The sequence below is a fragment of the Haliotis rubra genome, unplaced genomic scaffold (genome assembly GCF_003918875.1).
Source record: "Haliotis rubra isolate DU_JTF1 unplaced genomic scaffold, ASM391887v1 Scf755, whole genome shotgun sequence".
NCBI lineage: Eukaryota > Metazoa > Mollusca > Gastropoda > Lepetellida > Haliotidae > Haliotis > Haliotis rubra.
The window spans coordinates 353,501-373,686 of record NW_025767474.1 but is presented as its reverse complement, the minus strand read 5'-3'; the positions used below and the strand labels follow the sequence as shown (position 1 = coordinate 373,686).

General features: G+C 37.7%; 1 protein-coding gene across 1 annotated transcript in view; it reads left to right on the top strand.

The window, feature by feature from the left end:
• LOC124260220 (titin-like) overlaps window positions 1-20,186 on the top strand; it is a 129,468-nt gene that overhangs the window by 45,253 nt on the left and 64,029 nt on the right. The window contains exons 4-7 of the mRNA XM_046694479.1: window positions 7,258-7,554; window positions 10,434-10,739; window positions 16,461-16,577; window positions 19,686-19,707. Of these exons, the coding sequence (XP_046550435.1) occupies window positions 7,258-7,554; window positions 10,434-10,739; window positions 16,461-16,577; window positions 19,686-19,707 (742 nt within the window). The remainder of the gene's footprint in view (window positions 1-7,257; window positions 7,555-10,433; window positions 10,740-16,460; window positions 16,578-19,685; window positions 19,708-20,186) is intronic.

The window sequence follows — 20,186 nt, the reverse complement described above, 5'->3', positions numbered from 1 at the left end:
GACGCTTTTTGTCGCCCATCTGGCAATTACAGAGGAGGATCTGGAAGAGGCAGAACACCCAGAGGCTCCCGCAACTATCGTCGATAAAAGTCGGGTTTGGAACGACTGGAGTCTTCCACCACCAGCCGTTCCTGTACAACCTTCTCAAGTGGGTGGACGCCTTCAACTGCACTGGTAGAACTGGGGAATACTACAAGATCCTTATGTATCCAACGTCCTACAGCACGGATATCGCATCCAACTACAGGCCAAGCCTCCGCTTACAGTCAGCCCTTACAAGCTCGACTTCCAGGCACAACAACTACTGAAGTTACAAGAAGCTGTATCATCTCTCCTAACCAAGCAGGCCATAGAAATTGTGGATCAAGTAAACATCGAACCAGGTTTCTACTCCCCAGTTTTCCTAGTGTCCGAGAAGAATTCCAAGGAAAAGTTCCTACTCATCTACAACATGAGCACGTTCAACAAGGACTATCTACGCAAACCGCCAACTTTTTGCATGATACATCTACCGCAACTACTGCACCTCATCCGTCAGATGGACCACATGGCCAGTATAGACCTACAGGATGCCTATCTGCATATCCCGATACATCCCGACTCGAGGAAGTACCTACGGTTTACACTAGACGGGCTACACTACCAATGGAAGGTCCTACCGTTTGGAATATCATCGGCCCCCTGGTTGTTTGCAAGAATAACGAAACCCATCGTCACTTACCTACATCGTCAAGGGCTATGCAGTGCGTTCCACCTCGACGACAGGATTCAAGTAGATCAAGATCCACAGCGTCTCAAACTACAGTTGAATTTCACCATCAACCTACTAACGCAGCTAGGATGGTTAGTGAATCTACTCAAGTCAGACCTGCAATTTCTAGGCATCAGATTCCGCACAACACAGAATCGTATCGTCGGACCAGAGGACCGCTGGCTCAAGATTCAACAGATCATCCCTCTAGCCTTACTCTCTCCGTTGACACTACGACAGTGGCAGAGTCTGTTGGGTCTCCTAACGTCAGCACAAGACATGACAACCAGAGGCAGACTACAGTTATGCCCGTTACAGGTCCCTCATCTCGGGTTGGGGAGCTCATCTCGATAACCAAACGACAGCAAGCTACATATCAACATGCTTGAAATGAAAGCAATAATCAATGCCTTACGTTATTGGAGCACCATTCTACAGAATGCGCATCTCATGATACACACCGACAACTCTAACCAACACCAACAGAATGGAAACTCCACCCAGAAATCTTCGCTCAGATTATCATGGAAATAGGAGCTCCATTAATAGACCTATTCGCCACTCGCTTCAACAATCAGCTAACAACATTCGTCTTACCAGTCCCAGACCCACAAGCGTGGGCAACAGACGCTCTAAGCATATCCTTGGAAGGCCTTAACGCGTATGCGTTTCCGCCACCAGCGTTAATTCCAAGAGTATTACAGAAAGTCGGACAAACTCAGAGCCTCCAACTGATTTTGGTCGCACCTTACTGGCCAGCGAGAACGTGGTTTCCAATTCTAATACAAGAAATCGGACAACCAAGGCTACGACTACCAAGGAGTTCGAATCTACTCGTACATCCTCACACAAAACAAGCGCACGACAACCCAGGACCATTCCAACTTCACGTATGGACTGTGTTCAAGCGTGCTTGAATAAGAGAGGTTACTCAGCCAGAGCGGTGAAAGCAGTCACGCTTGCTTTACACAATTCTACACGCAACTTGTATGATGACAAGTGGCACAGTTTTGAGACATACGCTGCTAAAAAGGGATTTACAGCGAGAAATGCTACGCATCCTCTCAAGTGGCGGACTATCTTTGTCACCTACGACAAACCAAACGTCTAAAAGGCTCTACACTGTCAACGTACCTCGCAGCACTAAGTTCAGTGATAACTATGAGAACTGGCGCCAAGTTAACCAAGACACCACAGTTACTGTCCTTGATACGCTCTTTCCGATTGGAGGGTCAGAAAAAGAGATTTCGCGCTCCAGCACGGGATCTCAATATTGTGCTTCGACAACTCACAAGTGAGGCTTACGAGCAGCTGGAATCAACATCTTATGAATTCCTGACACAGAAAACGTTGTTTCTGCTCTTCTTAGCAACGGCTAAGCGTCAGAAATCCACGCTCTAGACTACGAGAGGACACGATTTCACGAAAATCAAAACTCGGTGCATATGGGACTGCGATGGGACTTTATCACCAAGAATCAGCTGCCAGGTCAACCGGACAGACAATTCCACGTCCCTGCACTCTCCTCCATACTTGGACCTCATGATACGTTGGACTTATCATTATGCCCAGTCAGAGCTCTCAAAGTCTATTTACAACGATCCAAAACGAGGCGACGAAAACTCAAGAGATTATTCATCCCTCTATCTACGGCGACACAGACCGAAGTCTCTCGCACTACGATTTCCATATGGACAAGAACTGTCATACTACGAGCCTACAAGGCTGCAGGACTCGACCCTCCAAGAGCATCTAATCCTCACGAAATCAGAGCACTGGCATCAACACTCGCTCTACATGGAAATTGCTCATTCAATACCATCATGGAGGGCTGTTTTTGGAGATTGGACATGGTGTTTGCTAACCACTACCTGAGAGATATCGCCACCGAGGACGTCTCAGGCATTCACCATTTCGGTCCCTTTGTCCTCGCACAGCAGTTGACAGTTCCTCATAGACGGTGAGACATAGTCTCACTATATTACTTACATAATTATCAGCTTACAACTCTACAGAGTTTTTGCTTAGTCTATATATATAACTTAAGTCTATTTTAAGTCTTAAGACCAGTACTAATTATTTGTACAGTTGGGTTGCTTCTCCACTTTGGAGTAGCATTATTTCTATGTCATTTTAATATTTATACATACCCCATCCATGGCATCTGGTAGTACTATGTATGATAGCAGCAGAAATTAATTTATTTACAGTGCCATTATGAAGTTCCCATATGGGTTATTATACGTAAAGTCACTAATTAAATCCAAAGTATCTTTTCCCACCTCCGGTTCCGTCGGATTCTACAAACAAATGGAATTTTCTGAATAAAATTGATATGTTATACTTATCCTGACTCATGAGGTAAGCCCTCCCATCCTCCCCACATGACACTTTGGATTTCCCTGCAATATTCAAGTGTCGGGGTCGTTATAAGGAGAGTGTGAAGCATGTGGCAAACGGCAACGCCGTCTTTCCCGCCAGTGGGAGGCAAAGAGGGGCAACACTTGGTGAGTAGTGATTAGTGATTTTACGCATGTTTCAATTGAAGGGAGCTTCAATAAGGAGATACAAGTGTTCCACTATGTTCGCAAGAAGAAGAAGACAAGCAAAAGAGCACGAGTCAGGATAAGTATAAAATATCAATTTTATTCAGAAAATTACATTTTTCTTCAACTTCCAAATCAAGAGGAAACAATATACGAAATTTCAAGGATATACAAAGAATTCAAACACGATAGAATAGTTTGAATTTACTTTTTAGGTATTATTACGTTGTTGTGTTTCATATAATGCCTTGAGCAAGCACTAGTTGCCTGGATATGTGCGCTATAGAAATATCGTATAACATGATACCTAATCGAATATAAAGTGATAAGTCACGCCTTTGCATCGAATATAATACATGTCAGTGTTATTACAACAATGAAATCTTTTACTACGTTTGTCACAAAACACAGTAAGTTGGTCATTCAAAACCTTCTTAGACACAGACCCAAGTAATATCATAAGCTATTACATGTAAACCATACAAAGGTATTTCAAGTTTTTTTGTAAAACGTTTGTATTTGATCTGTGTAATTATCAAATCCGGTGCAATTATCACGTGTATCAATCAACTCAGTCTCTATTGATCCATCATCAATAAATGCTGAATAGTTACGGTATCGATACACATGCGTATAATCAATCATATTACAGTAATGAGATAATTGAAGACCTCATTCGACCTTGAAATAACAGCCTCCGGTAGAATGCATGTGTAGTTACCCCCTTGTTGAAAGGTTTGTCCTGTGGCAAGTGTAAAATAAACAGATGCGATATTATATCATTGGACAACCTGCTTTATGGAGTCACGCTCCTCTTTGTAATGTTTATGCATGCATGCACATCTGTAATCTTATGAACCTCGTTTACATTCAGTATAAATATACGCACGCCCATATTCATAAATATTTGGGGGGATTAAACTGCAAGTTTCTACATTATAATAATTCAGTATCGTGTCACTTTTTGAATTCTATAATACGTGTGCTTTAATTTGGATATTCATTCATATCAAGGTGAAGATTATATTTACACATACAGCAAACCATTAAGTTTTATGTACTGGTTGTGTGCGTAATGTATATGAAAATAAATACTAGCTCAACTCAATGGTTGGATTTCAATCACTTTGTTTTACTTATCGAAAAACACTAAAATGTGTTTTCGATCTCTTAGATCTATCTACTCCTATTTGTCTTAGGTGTATATTTCATAGATCGTTACGATTAAGTATGTTTACAATACACAAACTGTTACATGATAGCTTGAGTTGTTAAAGCCGAAACCCAGCATATCGACTGGTCAACGGTATAGCCAATAAGCAATCTATATCCAGCTGTTGAGTGACCAAACGTGGTCTTCAGAAATTTCGCCCACACCCCATCACCTGTCCCTTCCTCTGTGACAGGTATCTCATGATACGATTGGTCATAGACAACAAACGATCAGCCATTATATTGAACAACTGAGATTCCACACGTACTATTGGGACATTTGATGATGCCCTATCAAGTGACTCTTTGTTTTACGTTTATACAAGGAATCTGTATTATACAATTTTTATATGTATGTTCGTATGGTAACGTATGTCTTTGCATTAAATCTAGATGAAACAAAGTTATGAATGTGCTCTTTGTTAGTCACAGACTAGCGTAATAGTACTTTCCTTGAAATATTCAGTATACACTAGAAATCTATCGGCAAAAACGCTAATATCGTAGAAGATTATAAAGCATGTATGTAAATTACAGTATGTCATTGTGATAGATATTTTGTAAAATTAAACCTCACACAATGAATATAAGAGAAAGGATTTGTTCATGTATGTTTCATCTCTTACATACAAGGAATACATACATATGTTGATAAAACATAAATGTACAAGCTGCCAAAGGTCTACAAGAGAAACTTGCAATAAACTTACATAAACGTTGCCATACATAATAATAAATAATAATAATAGTGGGTATTTGTAACTGCGCCTACATCCGTGCATTCAATGCTCGCTCAAGGCGCTACAAAAGGAGTAAGTCTATGTACGATGTTGACACGAGATTACAAATAGTTGTAGTTAAAAGGGAAGAAACGATCTAAGAGAAGGCTCTGGAGAAGTAATAGGTTTTTAGAAGGGACTTGAAAGAGTTCATACATGATATGTATTCACACCTGCTTTCCTTTGTAACTTGTATCTTTACGACACAATTAAACAATCAGAGCTTGATTGTACGACTAGACAGTTTCCTGTCATCCCCGAAACCTGCCAGGGAAATCAGGTGTGAATAGCACTAATTAGCTTTGCAACAGTGAGCCGGGCAATCAGCGAGGGGTTCCAGGTGTTGAGTAGTGAAGTGTCTCTCGGGCTTAATGAGTTAAGGGTTAAGATAAGTTTAAGCATGGAATTTTACTGTTCAAAGGAGTTTTGATGTAGTAGCATAAAAGTCTCTAGTAACGGTTTGGACAAATAATAGTGACGGTCTGGACATATCTTTAATAAATTTCTATTTTAAAGAATATGTTCCATGGTGTGATAATAATTTTCTGTTTACTTATCTATCTGCTTTAATATGGAACAATTTTTTATGGATAACAACTTCTTTATTTCGTGAGTGCAACGTTTCGATACAGATTCTTGTACCGTTGTCAAGCAAGAGTGATAGAGATGCTTGACAACGGTACAAGAATCTGTATCGAAACGTCGCACTCACGAAATAAAGTTGTTATCCATAAAAACTTGTTCCATATTGTACGTCTCAACTTCTAAAATGCCACTCAAACAAGTTATCTGCTTTAAATAATAAAAACCAAAATAAATTTAATACGTTAAGTTTCTATTTTCTATAAGATCTGTAGTCTTTATAAATTAAAGGTAACAGTTAGGACATCTATGGTAATAGTTTGGACAAAATGTAGTAACGGTAAACAACTTTCAGTATTCCAACCTTTAAAGTTTTTTTGGGTGTAAACTGTTTTAACTTTAACTGTGAGATATGTAAGGCTACCATTTACTTTGAATATTTGCTAGGTGCTAATATGTTAACATGTGTTACCATCTCACGATTAACAAAAACTAAAGCTATCCGAGTGAATGAAAAAAGTATATTTCGTGGAGACTAATATTGCACAATAATATCAACAGCAAAATGACTTCTGTGCAGTGGCCTGTGTAGCATGACCATGTGTACAGTGTCATAGTTGTTGCAGTACCTTTCAGAATTTAATCTTTTCCAACATTTTAGAGGGATAACATTTGTTTGTTACACTGATGTCCTGACCGTTACCAATAATGTCACAACCGTTACTATTCATTCAATTTTCGTTCCCCGATTGCACTCTTCTTTAGATTATAAGTGATTTTCAACCTAGACAGGTATGTTTTTCTATTCTATAGAAGCTACAGTTTGTGTTTATTCAAAAGCCTAAATTCATTCACAAGTTTCATATTGATATAACAAATGTCCAAACCGTTACCACAGCATGGAAGAAAACATGTCAAATTTGTTACAAGTTCCAATTTCTAATACACATTTCACTGTCTGTCCAAAATAGGGTTAGCAATTGAAGTAAATGATATCATTTTTTCCTTTCATGTTACCTGTTTCTATGTTGAATTAAATTTTTTAAGGTTTATGTCCAGCCTGTTACCATTCCTGTCCAAACCGTTACCACTATTGGTTAAACTTGTATGAACATACCCAGCTATGACAGGATACTAGCGTGCTGTCTGTATTGAAAATGTCATTTTTGACTATGACTTTAAAAATGTTCATCTCTCACATTAGGCATTTTCTGTTGTTTTCATTATCATTATTAATTTGATATGCAACAAGTATGTAGTATGATTCAGGGCACTTTCCGATGTTTTATGTAGCTATGACCTTTGTCTAATGAGTAACCCTTTACTGCATTTTCAGCATGGAGGCTGAAATGCAGGGGTGATCTCAGCTATGATTTTGTTTCCTCAGGTTCTCCTCGACTAGATGAAACAGTGTCCAATCAACTTAAGTACGCCTCCAGGCAGGGTGGTGACGTGAATGTGTCTGTGTCAGTCCTGGCCTATCCCCTTCCTACACTCACCTGGAGTAGATCCAACACCATCAGCCAGAACCTCACTGGTTCCTCCATCCCTGTCTCAGACATCTCAGTCACTGCCAGACTACACCTTGCTAACCTCCAGGAACAGGACTTTGGGGACTACAGTCTTGCAGTGGATAATGGTGTAGGCGGGTTTGGGGCATGGACACTCAGCATTGTATCTGAAGGTAAGTGTCACTCACTGTAGACAATGGTGAAGGTAAGACAGTCAGCACATAGTACAGTGGCTTAAACTGATGGGTTTAGCTGACATGACTGTCACTGTTTATATGTACAGAATTTGGAAAAGTATGAAATATGCAACAACCTGGGGCCCCTTCGCTCACAATGGCAAGCACCAGTGGGCGGAACTCATATACATGCTAAGACGGATCAATTGTCAGGTCGGTGCTCAACTTATCCTTGTTTGCCAGTAATGGCCTGATATTATTGCTATATCGGTTTTAATTTTGATAGTTGTATTTTGTTTTTATTCATATCACAGATTCATTCCACTTCCTGTATTTCAACCGTGAAGTTCTCCGAGACAAATAACATGCACTAGTTCACATTTAGGGAGTGTGTGTGAAATATGATTCACAATCTATAAAATGCCTAGATATTTCAGTTGTTTAATAAATTCACTTCAAGACAGATCATAGACTTTTTTATGCAGTTCAAATTGCACAAAAAATTAATAATAAATTAATTATGCTAGGATTATACGGAAAAAATACAAAACATACATGACTTCGTTTTGTTTCAGTCCTAACATTTTTTACCACTGGCAGATGAAGTTACCAGTAAACTTCAAAATGGTTTAATTTTTTATCCCCCGCAACGCGTTTTGCGGTGGGTATTAAAATGGACTCCGTCCATCCGTCCGTCTGTGCACATTTGTTTTTTCCGGAGCAGAACTCTAAAACCGTTCAATATTTCTTCACCAAACTTGGCACATACATAGATCTGCTGGTGTACTGGTGCCTTTTGGTAGTTTTGGAATTCTGAATAAAACATTTTTGGCGTTTCCATGGCAACAAGTTCGACTTAGAATGAAATTTGTGGTAGTGCTCTTTTCCGGAGCAGAACTCTAAAATTGTTCAATATTTCTTCACCAAACTTGGCACATACATAGATCTTGTGGTGTACTGGTGCTTTTTGGTAGTTTTGGAATTCTGAATAAAATATTTTTGGCGTTTCCATGGCAACAAGTTTTGACTTAGCCTGAAATTTGTGGTAGTACATTTTCAGGAGCTGAACTCTAAAACCGTTCACTATTTCGTCACCAAACTTGGCAAATAGATAGATCTGGTGGTGTACTTGTGCCTTTTGGTAGTTTTGGAATTCTGAATAAAATATTTTTGGCTTTTCCTTGGCAACAAGTTTGACATAGACTGAAATTGGTGATAGTGCTCCTTTCTGGAGCAGAACTTAAAAACCTTTCAATACTCTCCTTCCACTTTTCTATATATACACCTAAATATTTGACATAATCATAACTCGTAGACATAATCATGAAGAGTATTTTGCCATTGCGGGGGATATTTGTCTTCTTGTTATCATGATAATGAAGATGGAAACATTAATGGGTACAAAAGAAGACTACATTATCTAATTAATACCAAGATGAAACTTTATTTCAACCTTGTTGGGCAATGTAATGATACCACAGGCTCTCATGTCTTTGCGAGGATTAAAGATTTTATAAATTATATACAAATTTGGAGATAACCCCCAACTCGAAATGCTTCACAGTTTAATACATTATGACAAGGCCGGACACGATTTTGACCCTCAACTAAACGATCTTGACACAAATGGCTGACGATATATCCGCACAAAACAGGGGTGTGGTCGAAGCAAGCCCTCTGGTTGGTTGATGTATGTTAAAGAGACATTTACAAATGATGCTTTCTTTTGAGATGACATTGCCAGAAAAAAAATCTGACATTTCTTCCAATCAATCAGTCGATGAAAGTAAAAATTCCCCAGAATTTATACAGAATGTGGAGATTTAGCAGCGTTGACCAACCAGAGGGCTTGCTTCGACCACACCCCCGTTTTGTGCGGATATATTGTCAGCCAATTGTGTCAAGATTGTTTAGTTGAGTGTCAAATTCGGGTTTCAATCGACTTGCAGAAATAACAACAAAGAGCTGGTAGGTGTCATGAGCGGTGCTCGACAGGCCAATCATCCATGATTATGTTTATATTAAGTTTTCATCGATTGCATGTGATGGTAGCATAGCGATCGGCAAAGCAGTCAGCTGGGGTGCACCAAAGTGTCTGGTCTTGTCATAATGTATTGTACTGTGAAGCATTTCGAGTCGGGGGTCATCTCAAAAGCAATAGTTTTGTAATCATTAATCCTCGCAAAGACACAAGGGCCCGTGCCTCATACTACAGAGATTGCTACCTTGTCAAGAATTCTGGGATATCATCCAAGTAGTCGAGGGAGAAAAACAATAAAAAGGTAACAACCAGCCCACGGAAATTGCATCAGAGTCCCTTTAAATCTAAGCATCATTTGCCATGTTTGCAAATTTCAAATTCAGGAATATGCAGTTTTTGTCTGATTGAGCAGAAGTCGTGAAGTTGGCTGGCATGAAGGAGGGTGATGATATCAGAAAAAATCTGTAATGTGACTGCTACCTGAAAACCTTTTCAACCTTATGTAAACCAAAAAGAAATGTGATTATAATGTTTGATGATTATATTTTAGTGCTTATTTGCAATAAACTATCAGTTGGTTCTTTATACTTATATCCATTAGATCCGGGTTAGAATTGATCTTCACTAACCCATGCTTGTCGTAACAGGATCGGGTGGTCAGGCTCACTGACTTGGTTGACACGTCTTCGGTTCCAAAGTGCATAGATCGATGCTCATGCTGTTGATCACTGGATTTTCTGGCTCAGATTTGATTATTTACAGACCGCTGCCATATAGCTGGAATAATGCTTAGAGCGGCGTAAGACTGAACTCACTCACTCCCTCCTTTATACTAATTGTTTTAACAGAACTGTATACATGCCAAAATCTTAAATCTACAGTCAATTTTCTCCAGGACCACCAAGTACCCCAACAAACGTCAGTGTCTCCCCAGAAGGCCCCTTCACTCTACATGTTTCCTGGAAGGAGGAGTTCAATGGTGGAGCTAATCAGACATTCACTGTAGAGTACAGCACAGACAAGAAGGACTGGAAGACAGCAGGGAGTCATACGGAGACAGGGAGTGGGAATTATATGACATCACCCATCAATGATCTCAACTCTGACACACTGTACTATGTGAGGATTGTCGCCAGGAACAAGTTTGGAAACAGCAGCTACACTGAACATGTGACTGGACGTACAGAGAAGAAAGTTATACGTAAGCTTAGCAAAGTTTTCTGTGTAATGAAAATGGTTCTTTTCTCTTACAAGGAGCTTAAAAGAGTTAAGTTCATATGTCATATCAGTGAGGGGTCATGGAAGGTTCAAAATAGAAAGGCATGATTTAACTGAAACATGTGGCAACCTGAAGGGAGCGATAGGGAAGCATAGTTAATTTTTGTATGTATTTTGAATTTGGTAATTTCCAGAAGTGGTAACGGCAGCTGAACTATGGGGTGGTTTGGTTGGTATTTGTTTTTTTGAGTTTATAAATGTGTTTTGGTTGTTTTCTTATATTAGTTTGTGGGATTATGTGAGACCAAGAATGCCAGTTTTTTTAAGAAATATACCAAAGGCTTTGATGGTCTGTGTGTTATTTAGTGGACCTATGAGTGTTTGTAGTGTTAGGTGTGTGTTAGTGTCCAGGGAACCCTGGAGCACCATTCTGTGTTGTTGGTAGTGTATGCAGTGTGGTAGGACATGTTTCTGTTTTGTCGCAGTGTACACATTTGTGAATTTGGTGTTTTATATATCATGTAGATGGGAATTCAATTTTGTATGACCTGTTAATAATTTGGTTATCTCACATGCAAAAGTTTTAGATTTATGATAGTTTTTTTAAGTTTTTAGAGGGACAGTTGAATAGATTTTGTTATTTTAGTTTAGAATTTGAATATTGGTACTTAATTTGCCTCCTTTGGACGATTTTTATTCCCCCAGCATGTAATTCATGGGGACATAGTGAATACCTTGTCTGTCTGTCCAACCTTCCTTCCATCCATAATTATTTTGTTTCCATAGCATAACTAAAAAACTGCTCACTATCAACCAAACTTTGCAGATGTTTCAAATAGATCCTGAAGTGGTGCTTTTTGCTTTTTGTAGATTTTGTAGATTTTTTATTTTCCTTGATTTTCATTGAAACCAAGGACAGAAGTAGTGCCTTTTAATATTTAGGAATGTTAAGAAAATGAATTTGCTTCCTGTTTCCATGGCAACAGGTTTGACTTTGACTCAGGGCCATATCTCTTGTGTGTTTGTCCGGACTATATATCAAAAGATTAATAAGTATTCTTTCATGAAACTGCTCAAGCAAAAGCCAGGTTGTCAATTGCTACTTTTTGCTATTAGAGATTTTTATGCCCCCGCCATATATGGCAGGGGCATATAGGGTTACTCTCGGTGTCCGTCCATCCGAAACAGGGAATGTATTCTATCCACTTCTCTACCATAACCGCTCTGTGGAATTAACTTATACATGGGATTTCTTGGGACTCTAATGGTGTGCATCTCATATTTTGTTTTATTATTTTATTGGTTTATTTTGTAAGTTTAGAAACATTTGAACTTAGGTACATTTTGCTGAATTTCTCTATGATGATAGTGTAATAGGGGATGAAGTCTATCCACTTCTTCACAAAAACTGCTCAACAGAATTGAATAAACTTCTACATGTCTTTTGTAGGGACTCTAAAGGTGTGCATTTCATAATTTTTTAATGCAATTTCTTAATTTTGTCACTTTACAGATGTTTGAACTTAGTTGAATTTTGTTCTATTCAGTCAGTGTTGGTTCCATCCAACAGGGGGGTGTACGTTATCCACTTCTCCTCAAAAACTACTTTATGGAATTCATTTAGATTACACATGTGCTTTATAGGGAGTCTAAAGGCGTGCATCTCATATTTTGATTTTGTATTTTATTTATTTTTCCAATTTTAATGCCGTTTGAACTTAGATAAATTTTGTTGAATTTCCCTCTGAATATAGTGTTATAGGGGATGAAGTCTATCCACTTCTCCTCAAAAGCTGCTCAACAGAATTGATTGAGCTTCTACGTGTGTTTTATTGGGACTCTAATGGTGTGTATCTCATACCTTGTTCGTCCAATTTCTTACTTTTGTCACTTCTACAGATGTTTGAACTTAGTTGAATTTGGTCCCATACAACACAGGATGTACTTTATCCACTTCTCAAAAACCACTGCCCAAAACTCATTTAGCTTACATATGTCTTTTATAGAGACTCTAAAGGTGTGCATCTCATATTTTGTTTTTGTATTTCATAGTTTTTTTTCTATGTTTAGAGACATTTGAACTTAGATAAATTGTGTTGAATTTCTCTCTCTAGACTTACAGTTTTAAAATGGGATTGGGTGAATTTTGATTTGGTGGAGAAGTGAGTTTCTTGAACGCATATGATGTGAGGGCTATTTATTCCCAGTTTAGTTTCAAGTGACCCGTGAAGATCCGGGGTAGAGTAGGTCTTCAGTAACCCATGCTTGTCGTAAGTGGCGACTAACAGGATCGGGTGGTCAGGGTCCGAGGCTCGCTGACTTGGTTGACACAAGTCATCGGTTCCCAATTGCGAAAATCGATGCTCATGCTGTTGATCACTGGATGGTCTTGTCCAGACTCAATTATTTACAGACCGCTGCCATATAGCTGGAATATTGCTGAGTGCTGCATAAAACTTAACTCACTCACTCACTTAGTTTCAAGTTAGTGGCCATTGGGGCCCAAATCATTTGCATTCCATGTAAAATATGGAGCCTTGCCATTAATTGAGTATGGATAAGATTTAGGATATATTTAATTATGAGAGCACAGGTCGATCTTACATAAGCAAAATTTAAGAAATCTGAAATTAACGAACTAATCTGCATACAAAAATACAATCAATTAAGACACTCTTATTATACGGACAAATCATCTTCACATATTGATCCAAGGATGTGGTGCAGTTGCTAGTTCTACTACCATTATGTCCAGAAAAATCTCATCAAGATTACTAGATAACAGTTAAATTTTACATCCAATGCACATGCCATGTTATCTCTTAAATATATCAATAAACAGTCTAAATATTAGCAATACATAATATTTTCAGTTTCTCTTTCTTGCTTTCATATTATAAATATGTCAAATAAACATCCCTTTTCAGTAGAAATTCTCAAATAACAAAATGATCTTGCTTCTGGCAAATATGACATTGTGTCTTGGTTGGTTACCATTTTGGAATTTAGGGTAACACAGTGGCTGATTCTTATCTGCGACTAAAAACCGGTTATTAGAAGTTATATTCTAATGGAAATGAAGTGGTACACGCAAGTTGGTATCAATAGATTAAATGCAATAAAACCCTATATTTTTTACACCTACTTGGGCTGTCAGTCTAAATATGAAGAGGTCATCATAAGATGATGCTGTATTGGCAATAGCAATTAGTAAATGGGCGGATCCTCTGTATTGTATCCCTTGTCATGAGAGAATCAAAGTGAAGCATGTCCTGCTTGACTGTGTCATTTTATTTCCATCATGAGGGATCAATATTTTCTACAGGAAGTAGAATTAATTGATAAATTTTGATGTAATATTACCGGCATATAAATTGTAGGGATGTCATGATACAGTTGCCTGACAATAATAATAACCGGAAGCTGGCAGGGGTAATGGAGGCGAAGAACGATTTGACATGCCGTGAGTGGCGCTTAAAATGTTGAATTAAATATACTGTACGTGAGTAATTAGTAAATATGAGGTTGGGAATCTGAGAGCACAACTCTGTGAGGAAACGGGTCTCTACTTTTGATGGTGGCGATATTTTATTTTGATATTAAAAATATTTTTCAAACCGAATCGAGGGAAGCATGTTGCCAACCTAGCATATGGAAAGACTGGTCATTTTCCCTTTGTTGCACAACCCTATTTGCGCTACAATTTGCCTGTGCTTCAAGTGATAGCTAAATTTGACCACAATCACCAACACCTGAAAGGATGGTGTAAATCCAGATAGAGTCCATGCAGGTACAAAAGTACTGTAAATCCCCATGGTCCCTAGTATGATGATCTACCTTCAGCTGTTGGTGATCTGTAGCCTGTTTTTATAATGACGTGTCTTCACTTGTGACATCATTTTAAACTTACATGCAAGTTTTAAATCTCTATATGTGATATTGTAGATTTCAGCTGTCCTCTGTGGTAGGGCTGGATATTGCCCTGATTTTCATATTGCGATATATTGCAATAACTTAAGAGATATTGCAATACATATTGTGATATATTGTCTGGAAGGTTTCTGCCCAAGTGCGTACATAATAAATTCATAAAGCAATCTGAGTGCAACATCATCTTATTAGTTGCTGTTACACCATACTTTCAGGCTCCCCGTCCACATCGTGTATGGCTGTATGCCACTGGTTTAGAGATAAATGGCATGATAAAGAGCTTTAATGTGAAATATTTAATTGAAGTATTGCAACAAAGTTTTGCGAACATAATGATAAAGGTAATAGTATAACTTGATTTTCATGGTCAGGGTTGTTTGCTTCAACAGAATGCTCTTCAATGCAGGATGCAATTATTGTTACTGCTTGTCAGTGATTAATTCAGTTTCAACTCCAATATAAACATGTGTTAACATGAACTATGGCAAAATGAAACAAAAACATGACTTAGGTGAACTACTTTGACTAAGATCCTTGACTAGAATGTCATTATACAGTCCTACAAAATTTATAGGTCTTAGGTCTTTATTATACATTGATAGCATATGTCCCATTATGAAACAAACAAACATAATAAAATAATTTGAATTGTGAAATGGTCACTCAGAGCCAGAGGCTCTACTAATAAGTCCAAATAAAACAGTGGCCCATTTGAGGCCACTGAATTCCTCCCAAATGTCACATATGAAACCATGGAAACCCACAAAACTTTGTAGAATTGGCTCTTTTGGAGCCACTTAAAAATATACTTCTACTTGTAAAGTGTTACATGAAACCAACAGAAACAAGTATATTTGGCTCTTTTAGAAGACATATTGTTGCCCTGGAAGTCAAGGGCATATAAATTCAAAGGGGGGCTAACTCTGGGTGACCTAATATATTGCAGAATCTGAACCATATCGTAATAATCGTATCGCGAGATAGTGTACTGGTATATACCGGTTTACCAGTAATATTGCACAGCCCTACTCGGTGGACAGGTATTTGTATTGTATATTGTTATAAGTATATAGCTTTTTATAGTCACGATACAGATGAAATACTTCTGATGTTACTTTAAATTTTACCTCACTCACTCGCAGATGTGTCCTTGGCTTCAGTAACTATAATGTTAGTTTTCACTTAAAGCTAATATTATACACTGTTATTTAGAGATTTATAACAGTTTTTTAGCTTTGTAATGAAAATTACAAGTGTCAGAACATTCTTGAGATGCCACAGAAGAGCAAACCATTTGGCTTCTGATGGATACCAAACGAATGTTTTCAGCTTCCATTTGGCCACTTTAAGTTATAATCACTAGATTGCAGATTTTTATCCCACCGGCATGTAATGCGGTGGGATATAGTCGTCGCCTCGTCCGTCCGTCCGTCCGTAATCATTTTGTCGGAGCATAACTCAAAGACCGTTCGATATTTTTTAACCAAAATTGGTAGATATGTCAAACATAACCTAAGGTGGTGCCTTTTGCTATTTACAGATTATTGTCATTTTTTTTTTTCTCGGTTTCCACTGGATTGCAGATTTTTTAGGGACATTAAGGGTTTTATAGTTTGTTTAGATGGGATGATTATGTGTCTTAGAAGCAGGACAAAAGACTTTGAATTCCATTCTCAGCCACTGAAAGTATAGTAATGGTAAGCTATCAAACTTTTACATACGTGCATGTTACATTGCAAACAATATTCCCCATTCATGTTGTGTTTGTTTCAAGCAGCTCCTGGACCTCCAGCAGGCTTAATTGGTGGCGTTGCAGGTGGAGTTGCTGGTGTACTGATACTTGTGGTGATAGTAGTCGTGGTGATGATTGTTCGGCGCAGAGGAAAAAGAGGTAAAGATAATACGATTATGTGAATGGGTGATCAGACGTTCACATCACACAATAAAGATGGTTATTATCACTGACATTAATTTTGACCAGTTTGTTTTGAAAATAATACGGTTGAAAATATGTTTGTTGTTTATTCATTATTGAGATTTTGATAGTTTTACATATTTAACTTAAGAATAGTTTTAATGAAATTTAGTGTCTCATAGGCTGCATGCCATATGAGGATGTTTGGTATTAGAATATCGGCATGTGCCCTGTGATAAGTTAGTATTTGTTCTTCTTCTTTTGTGTAAACAATATGCTTTGTCAAAGTTACAGTAACTGCAAATAGATATATCTTTTATCAGTACAAAACCATTGATGTGATCAATAACAGCTCAGGCTAATATCACATACTCACATTCATACCTACCCTTTTCTTTCCCTCATACATGAAATCAATTAAAATTTTCAAACATGTAATAATTCTGTCATTGAGAAAATAGAAACTTATAATGATTTAGATAAGTTATTTAGCTAAGCGGGGGATATAGCATTAGGCTCCCGTCGGTACGTACGTATGAATTGGAATATCTTAAGAACCGTTCACTAAATTCTTTTCATATTTGGTACCTAAGTTCATCACAGTATAAGAAAAGCCCACGAGGGGACTTTAACGTTTTACCTGCATGTTAAGTTATCTCAAGAACCCTTCACTGGATTGTCCTCATATTCAACCCCAAGCTGTATCTAGGGAAGGCACAGGGCCCAGTAAATTTTGGTGACCTTCACTTAATTTTCAAGGTCACAGAGACACTTTGAAGATTTTAGCATGTTAACCTACATGTTATGCTTGTCAGCGAGATACCTCAAGAACCATTCACTGGAGTTTCTTCATATTTGACACCAAGCTTTATCCAGAGAAGGCGCAGGGCCCAGTCGCTTTTGGTGACCTTCACTTAATTTTCAAGGTCACAGAGACACTTTGAAGATTTCAGCATGTTAAATTGCATGTTGAGATAGTCAGCAAGATATCGCAAAAAAAATTCACTGGATTTTCTTCATATTTGACACCAGGCTTCATCTAGGGAAGGCCTAGGGCCCAGTCAATTTTGTTGAACTTCACATAATTTTTAGGGTCACGACGACACGACTAGGATTTCAGCATGTTAACCTGAATTGTCAGCAAGATATTTCAAGAACTGTTCACTGGATTTTCTTCATAGACTTTCAAGACTTCCCTTGAATGTTTTTCAATAAGCAATTTCTTTAGTACTAGTTTTACATATTTCATACACTATGACATTCATGTCAAGGTCAAAGTCAGTCTTGAAAATATGAATGTGTTTGAACAACTAAAGAGCAAGATATCAAGAGGGGTTGACTGGTCATGTTTTTTGTTGACATTTAACTTCATATTAAACTTTCATTACTTTATATAAGTTTGATTTGATAATTTGTGGTGGGGGAGTATGTCACCTTAGTGATAATGCTTGTTTCAATTTCAAAGTCAGCCCTGTTGATAGAAAATGCATTCAATGGTACAGATATCCACATACCTGTTAAATGACTTGAAACTAATATGTACATGGCACACGACCACCCTCATTCAGTAATGAAAAAAGGAGTAGATGAGCATGTGCAAGGCAGTCAAACGTCACTACCTCAAATAACCAAACTTCTAAATGCATCCGTACTCTTATATATTGGATGATTTTAAAGATTTTATGGTGTGAGAATTTATGGATATGCTAAGATAGCTATGGTTTTATTTTAAAGGTCACATGCAACCAAAAAATCAAACATAATTAAAACACAATTATCACTTCTTCATGACATATAATATGCATTGCTGATTATGAAAAAACATATAAACAAAATTATAAGCGTATTTATTCGCAAATCAAAAGTGCAATGTTTTGTACTTGGGTTTACCTTCCTTGAAACGAAGCAGCCGGGATACCGAACCCAGTCAAAGCGGGTGGGTGTGCACTCAAGTGTAACGGCTGGTTCATTAACAGATGCCGCCTTCACGGCTCACTGTGTGTATATATATAGAGAGATGTTGGGTTTTGTAAATACATGCTCATTTTTTGTGTATCACAATTTGCAGTCAACAGACATCATAACATGCCATGTGTTCAAGTATCACACCTGCCTGTCTGTGTAATTACATAATTTGACAGAGACCGAACTCGGGCCATAAATCAATGCATTTTGTTTATGGTGTATAGCCTGATTGGTGTTAAGTTCAAATTACATGTGGTCAGTGATCGCAGTTGTGTATTGAATATTGTCATTAGCAGACAAGCAGGCAGACACACAGGTGTCATTAAAACAAGACATTGAGTTTTGTCTGTGACAACGACATATCTATATCACAGTTAGAAATTGTGTCAACGCTAAATAATGACATTGCTTTTAAGTATCAAACTGAGAAAGTGACTCGGTAAGAAGAACGTGTGGTGAAATAGACAATTGAAATTATATACTAGTAAACAGTTTATTTACTGTCATAACATATAAAAAAGCTCGAGCCTGTGAGATATCAACAAAATATTATGAAAATAGCTCACACCAAAGCCTTCACCAGACAGCCAGCTTCCAAGTTGCGCGAACCTATTTCACTGCACATGTGCTATGAGCGCAGCCCAGCTGTTGAAACACGTATTCCCCAGAAAAGTCTGGGGAAAATTAGTGAAACGTTTGAACTCTGATTTCGCGCGTTTTTTTTCATCGCGTTATTTTTCAACTTTATATGTTGAATTTGCATTTTTGATGATTTGTTTCGGGTAAGTCCATACCGAAAGTTATCAGAATCTGCAAAGTTGTGTTTTACGTTGCATGTGACCTTTAAGTTAGAAGTCCTATCAAGTAAAAATCCTTTTGTGATGAACCACAAGGCATCTGAAGGGAGGCACTTACTGCTTATAAACTTTGCTGTCATAAGTTCACAAATGTGTTTTTTAAGGATATATTGAATATATTATTTCTGATGCATGGATATTAAAAACAGTTTCTGTGTTGTGTGAACGATATGCTGATAAGAATATTAAAACAATAATGGCAAATCAAATGGCATGTGATATGACACAATCCTTAAATGCATTTCATTTACTTGCATTTCAGGTGAAGATACTGAAAGAATTACGTAAGTGTTTATCAAAAAGAATTTGTAGAAGCTTGAGTTATGAAGAACTTAATTTGTGTTGGAACCATATGGCACTATGGCAAATAAAGAACAAATTGTTTGTTTCAATGAAACCTTATACATGTCATCCGTATCACCCGTGTCTCACATTGACATTTAGTATAAGCTGAAAGTCATTTTTAAAGTGTATATATCCCATTTCAATTAAATGCCTTTTTCAGAAAATATGTTTTAATTCTTAATTATGCATGGAGCATTATGATTATTAATATATGTTCTCAAAGTGGTCTCATACATCCAGAGTGGTTGTAAATATATTTTAAAGTTAGAGAAATAGAACTTTCTGAAGGCATTGACCAGTTAAACGCGCTTGACAATTATGCCTCAGAAATATTTGTAAGTATTCTGAAGGTGAACACAGTATGCCCGATTGCCATGTATCAATGTTTAGAGTGAGTGAGTGAGTTTAGTTTTACACC